The sequence below is a fragment of the Cannabis sativa genome, chromosome X (assembly GCF_029168945.1).
Source record: "Cannabis sativa cultivar Pink pepper isolate KNU-18-1 chromosome X, ASM2916894v1, whole genome shotgun sequence".
Taxonomy (NCBI): Eukaryota; Viridiplantae; Streptophyta; class Magnoliopsida; order Rosales; family Cannabaceae; genus Cannabis; species Cannabis sativa.
Window position 1 is genome coordinate 2,504,228 of NC_083610.1, and position 6,208 is coordinate 2,510,435.

Below are 6,208 nucleotides of genomic sequence, written 5' to 3' on the forward strand. Positions count from 1 at the left end.
CTCCATAAGGTGTGGACAACATTTATTGCTTTTATGTGATTTTAATTACTAAAATACCTCTTACACTATCACTTACACAATCAGACGATAGTTGGACGGTGGTTGCTGCGTGGTTGCGTGGTGGTTGCATCACTCGAAAGTTTCAATCAGACGATGGTTGTAGGGTGGTTGGCCGAAGGTTGCATCACACGAAGGTTTCGATCCGTAGAAAATTTCTAGGTGGTTGCTGGGTGGTTGGCCGAAGGTTGCATCAGACGAAGGTTTCAATCAGACGAAATAACTGTTAGCAAAATGTTTATGCAACTGTTACGAAACATTAAAAATCAGAACAGTGTTTCCACGTACACAACTCTATCTACATGTCTCTTTATGATTTAATATAAACAAATTCACCATTAAATTTAGAAAATAACGAAAATGCACTAGGATGTAATTTTTTTGGATTATACTCGAGTTGGATTGTTTAGGAACTCCAGTTTAACTTTTTGAGATATTCCTTTCATGCATCTGAAAATTGAAGTCAGGACATTAGTTTTATGCACATTAAATTGGATTTCCAGTTGAATTTAGTTTCGTAGTAGTTTTTCTTTAATTTTTTTTTTCATGAATTCGAAACAGCCCCTGTTTTAAAATACCCTCCATTTCATTTTTTCCCTCTCTCTTTTTCTCTTCCTCTTCCTCCCACTCTCTCTTCCTCTTCCTTGCACTACCAAAACTACTAACCACCACCACCGAAACTCATCCTTTTGAATTCATGACCGCCGCATATAATTTAACACTTAATTATATATTATTGGTACACTACTACAAAAACACCCTTTAGAGGCGGTTTTTAAGCCCTTTAGGCGTCGGTTTTCGCGAAATTCGCTACCGACGCCTATCAGGGCGACGCTAAAGGGTTTATATGAACCGACGCCATATATACCCCTATGGCGTCGGTTATTAGCTAGGAACCGACGCCATAGGGGTATATATGGCGTCGGTTCCTAGCCAATAACCGACGCCATATGTGGCGTAGGAACCGACGCCAAAACTCCTCAGATTTCAGTTTTTTTCATTTTTTTTAATTTAATTATATTATTTTAATTTTATATTTATTAATTTATATATTATTATATTTAATTTAAATTACATATTTATTTAAATTTTAAATTAGATATTTATTTAATTTAATTATATATTAATTACATTTTAAATTAAATAGTAATTAAATTTGGGTAAAAACATAATTTGATTTCATAAAAATAATTAAATATTACACAAACATGTAAAATTAGTTAAAAATATTAATAAGTTAATAAATCTAATTACAAGTTAATCTATAAAAATTACATAATGAAGAAAAATTCTTCGACCTTTGAACCTCAATCGTCACCGTGAATCACCGCCATCAATTGTTCGATCCACTTTCGCTGTAGTGGTAACAATTCTGTTTTTGGATCGTATTGCTTCTTACCCCCAAACTGTTAAAAAAATTAAAAATTTATATTAGTTTATGTATATGTATATTATATATTTGTTATTATAAAATTTATATACTATGATCAATAATTAAAACTTACAGCTTTTTGATCTTCTATGTAACGGTTGGGGTTGGCACGTGCGACGATGTCAGTGATATATTTCAAAACATAAAAACCGCATTCTTGGCTTTTAGGTTGTCTTGGACAGTTTGCTTGTGAAATTCCTTGCCACGGGCCAAGATACTGATGTGCGTCCCCTATATACATGAATGCCCTGTTTGGGAAAATTATATTAGCATTTCAATTCGTTAGTTAATTTAAATTCGTTACATAAGAAGTCATTAAATAATTACCTTCCGATCATTTGTTCTATTTCTTCGGGAATTGGGCGGCCTTTTACAGGGTTTAAATGGATAATTTTCCTTGGCGCAACCACCACTAGCGTCCAATGCATCCTAGAAAATTATATTGGAATATAAGTAAGATAGTATAAAAATAATTTGAAGACATAATATAGAAATGAACAATTAGCACTAAAGAATTTAATAAAGTTTACCCGATATTCCAAGGAATAAAGAACATTTGGTGGTTCTTGTTAATTAATGATAACCAATTAGCCAATCGTCTTGCCGCATCGTCAAAAGATCGACTACGTTCTTCATCGCCGATCCCATGCACCGTGAGAAGCTGCGGGTCGTAAAACTTGAAAATTTTTCTCGGACCGTTGATGCTCTCCCATCCGTGCCTCGCCAAAAAAAAGTGTTAGTGCCTTATAATAATTTAACTATAATTTGATATAAGGTTAATTAGATTAAAGAAGAGTATACATCATTCCAAACAGCATTCCCTGGTTGCCGATGTAGTTACACGTAGCAACCTGCTGCAAAATCCTCTCCAGATAAAATGATCTGGGTACGCGGTGCAATGAATCCTCGGGGGACAGAAATTGTGATTATATCACGTTTATCTTTGAGCCTTAGGAATTCATGAATCATCCATTTTAGCGAATTAGGGATCAACGCCATCTTCTCTTCCGTGAACAACTCATCTTCCCGTGCACCACGGCTTTGTGGAGAAAGCATCGGAGCTTTCCCCTTTGACGCATCACGTCTTGAGGGCGGTTGAGCGAGTGGACCCTAAACAAAACAGAACATAATATAATATATATATATATATATCAAATTTTATCTAAATTCTACCGAAATTTCGGCAGCATAACGGTTGTAATTGAATGACCCCAAAAATTTTGAACATGGCTGTATAACGACAAATAACACATATATAACAGTAGTTTGTTCATCCATCCCACCGCAGCACATATATTCGCAGAACGTACTTCACTACGGATGAATATTGAAGATATTCAAACTCCACTAATCATTAATAATTAATTTCAGTTGAGAAGTTACCTCGGTTGTTAAAATTAAGTGTTTAGGCCAAGGAAGGAACATCTGGTACACGTCCCTAACATATCTGAACTCTTCAATTGGGACTGGGATTTCAGCGTCCTCTTGCAGGATTTCTGAAACCATGATCCGAGCATGTGAATCATCGTAATCCTGGCAGTGAACTTTGATCTTACCCACATGCTCGTACAAATACCCTCGGGCCACAATATTGTCGATGTTGTCAGAGCAGAGATGTACTTGCTGATTAAGGGCCGCATGGTCATCAAAATTGTATAGGATACCTTGGTCGTTGAGGGAAATGAACTCCTCAGCATAAATTTGTGGTTGTACCTCATCCTGAGGAGCGTATGGTTGTGGAACATACGCCTCACCAGCCACCTCTCCTTCTTCCTCTTGTTCGGCAGCGTTCCTCTGCTGCTTAAGGGATTGGACTTCGGCTTTTAATTGTTCAATCTCCTTCGCTTGCCGAGCCACAACATCAGACACTTCCCTTTTCTTCCTGCCGAACAGTTGAGATGCCCTGGTCAGGAACCTACAAATCATAAAATGCAAATTAGCAACGATTTCATTTGTGTAACTAAATAAATAACATTTGAAGTAATAGCATACCCAGCAGCCCTGACACGTCCAGGATGCTCTGGTGTCCCGAGCGCCTGCGTGAGGATATCGTTTGGCCCCGGACTGAATTTGTCCCTGACTAAGCTTCTCCTCTAATTGAGCCTAATGCACGCATATATTCAAGCAATTAGTATATGAATTATATACACTAACTCATGAGTAGAACTCAATTAAGGATTAATATATACTTACTATCTTCTCTGCAATTTCCTTGTCGTAATCAGTGACAAGTTTTCTACTCTTGGTGCGAGATTTAATCCAAACACGGTGGCGGGGAGGATCTGCAACTTCGAGGTCCTTTTTCTACATAACGTTATAACAATGAAATGAGTACCAATTAAATTGTATAGCACATTAAATTTTTAGTATTACTTACCACAGCTTCCCGTACGTTCACCATTCCACTCCGACCACTTCGATGTCTGGATTGAATTTTTGAGGAACGTTCACGTTGCACCTTACTCAATTCCTACAATGCCAAAAAAATACATTAGATACATGTACTTGTATTTAAGAGTTTATCTTAGTGTTAATATAAAATGAGTACCAGAAATTCAGGAGTTAGTCGACTTTCAACAAATTTGCACCAATCAGCAGCGTCGATCTCCGGGTGCTTTTCAGGGACTTGTGCCAGTCGTCCCAGATCATTCTCTTTCAACGCGGGCATTATGATGTCTTTTGTCATCCTATTCTTGAAGTCTTTCATTAACTTCCCAGCTAGGATGAGACAATCATGTTTGAAGGTGTCCGGCACAATGAACCCCGTCTATTTTGAAGGAAAACAAACACGGTTAGAATCAACATTTTGAGTAATAGAAAAACAAATCAAAATTCTAACAAATAATAGCTTACCTGAATGTCTTTCCAAACTTTATTTTTCAGAGTCGGGTTGACTTCTTTCCAGTTTTTATAAGCCAACCCTATTGTCTGCCGACATCTGACTCCTAGAGTGGATACGAGCTTCGCATAGCTTTTTCCACAGTATTGACCTTTATCATTAACTTCGAGGGCCACTCTTTTGCCCTGATCCATTAGTTTGGATATTTCATTCATTTGCGTTGGCCCTCGTGTAGGTATTGTGGTTGGACACTCTGCCTCTGGGTCTGAATCAGATCCCGAACTCGAGTTGGCCATATCTACACCATTAACAAACAAAATTGAATATCATGCTACTAATAACACTAAATTCTACCGAAATTTGATCCAAATTCTACCGAAATTTTGGCAGCATAACGGCTGTAATTGGACGTTCCCAAAATTTTTAAAAGTGCCTAAAGTAACAAACAGAACAAATATAACAATACAGAACAAAGAAACTAACATAAACAATACAAAATTTATCCACCAATCCGACCGCAGTACATGTATTCGCAGAACCTACTTCACTACGGATGAATATTTAAGATATTCAAACTCAACTAAGCATACATTGATAATTAATTATACTAACAAAAGGTTAGCGGATGGATATACCTATTGCAAATCCGATCAACACCGAAATATGTCGATCGACTCTCAAATATTAGCACACAACCTATAACATAATGCAATATACAACCAAATTAAAATTTTAATTATTAAATTACTTACTAGTTATTAAACAAAGTAGCAAGTTACTAGTTACTAATTTCCATAATTTTTTTTAAAAATAACATATACATATATATACATGTATAATCAACTAAATATCACACTACCATTATTTTAAAAACTTTAACTCTAAACTAATTAAATTCCTACTACCTCTCATTCTCATTCACAACAAATATATATACAATACAAATACACAAAATACACAAATAGTATATACACAATATATATACACACAACATATATATAAACACATATTCAATAATAAAATACAAAATATACACATATATATTATATATCAAGTAAATAAATATTTACCTTATAAACGCAATCCGGCGACAAATTGCGACCAAAAATCCGGCCACCTATAGCACACACAATATAATATCAATAAAATGAAAAAATCCTAAAAAAAATTTACAAAAATGAAATAATACCAATGTACATTAATAAAATGAACAGAAATCATATTTATACCTTAATGAACGTTGAGATTGAACGATTTCTCCGCTAAAAGCGGTGGTCGGAGTTAAACCACCACTTTTTTTTAAAATAGGTTCGGGTACAGTGTAAATGGGTGAAAAAACAAAACTTTTTTAGTGTATGGGATTAGATATTGAAAATAGAAACTTTTAAGACAAAAATGAGGTGAAATGGTGAAGAAATGAGTGAGATATGTGGGTTTTAGAGGTGGTTGGCGAGGGTTTTCGTGGGTTTTCTCGCCGTGTAGAAGTGGTGGGTATATCTTTTGGAGAATAAGAAGTGAGGAAGAAGAAGACGATGGAGAGGTTATTAAGGGAGACCCTATGCCGTCGGTTCCTAGCAAAGAACCGACGGCATAGGTGCACACGTGTCAATAAAGTGTGCACCTATGCCGTCGGTTCTTTGCTAGGAACCGACGGCATAGGGTCTCCCACAACCCTTAAAAAATCCCAATTTCCAACCGACGGGATAGGGTTTACTAATATATATACCTACGGTTTTTACCAAAAAACCGCCTCTAAATGTCAATTTCGAATCTGGTGGGTGTTCTCACACCCTTTAGCTTCCCTTTTTATAAAATGGGTTAAAAAAAGGGAAGCTAAAGGCCCATATTGTAGTAGTGGTATCAAATATGATATGTAAGTT

General features: G+C 36.0%; 2 protein-coding genes across 9 annotated transcripts; both read right to left on the reverse strand.

Moving 5' to 3' along the window:
* Nucleotides 1–1,220: 1,220 nt before the first annotated feature.
* Nucleotides 1,221–2,019, reverse strand: LOC133032529 (uncharacterized). The gene is made up of 3 exons (XM_061106498.1): nt 1,817–2,019; nt 1,563–1,737; nt 1,221–1,463 (listed from the first exon to the last, which is right to left on the reverse strand). The coding sequence occupies exons 1-3, from the start codon at nt 1,915–1,917 to the stop codon at nt 1,365–1,367; spliced, it is 375 nt and encodes a 124-aa protein (XP_060962481.1). The 5' UTR covers nt 1,918–2,019; the 3' UTR covers nt 1,221–1,364.
* A 199-nt stretch (nt 2,020–2,218) lies between these two features.
* On the reverse strand, nt 2,219–5,760 carry LOC133032458 (uncharacterized). Of its 8 annotated transcripts, XM_061106408.1 has the most exons (9): nt 5,558–5,760; nt 5,399–5,445; nt 4,964–5,024; nt 4,343–4,626; nt 4,038–4,256; nt 3,867–3,959; nt 3,482–3,793; nt 2,873–3,404; nt 2,219–2,599 (listed from the first exon to the last, which is right to left on the reverse strand). In XM_061106408.1, the coding sequence occupies exons 4-7, from the start codon at nt 4,622–4,624 to the stop codon at nt 3,668–3,670; spliced, it is 720 nt and encodes a 239-aa protein (XP_060962391.1). In that variant the 5' UTR covers nt 4,625–4,626; nt 4,964–5,024; nt 5,399–5,445; nt 5,558–5,760; the 3' UTR covers nt 2,219–2,599; nt 2,873–3,404; nt 3,482–3,667. The 8 variants fall into 8 exon arrangements, with proteins under 8 accessions (XP_060962391.1, XP_060962388.1, XP_060962390.1 ...); XM_061106405.1 differs by having other exon boundaries at nt 2,873–3,959; XM_061106407.1 differs by lacking the exon at nt 4,964–5,024 and having other exon boundaries at nt 5,399–5,760.
* Between the last annotated feature and the right edge of the window lie 448 nt (nt 5,761–6,208).

Excerpts from the sequence above, each read along its gene's own strand:
- LOC133032529 (XM_061106498.1), bottom strand. The coding sequence starts at position 1,917 with ATGCATTGGACGCTAGTGGTGGTTGCGCCAAGGAAAATTATCCATTTA. Across the intron at positions 1,738-1,816 it reads ATAGAACAAATGATCGGAAG|GGCATTCATGTATATAGGGG; the intron begins GTAATTATTTAA and ends TTTCCCAAACAG. Across the intron at positions 1,464-1,562 it reads ACATAGAAGATCAAAAAGCT|TTTGGGGGTAAGAAGCAATA; the intron begins GTAAGTTTTAAT and ends TTTTTTTAACAG.
- LOC133032458 (XM_061106404.1), bottom strand. The coding sequence starts at position 3,415 with ATGATTTGTAGGTTCCTGACCAGGGCATCTCAACTGTTCGGCAGGAAG. Across the intron at positions 2,600-2,872 it reads ACTTAATTTTAACAACCGAG|GGTCCACTCGCTCAACCGCC; the intron begins GTAACTTCTCAA and ends TGTTTTGTTTAG.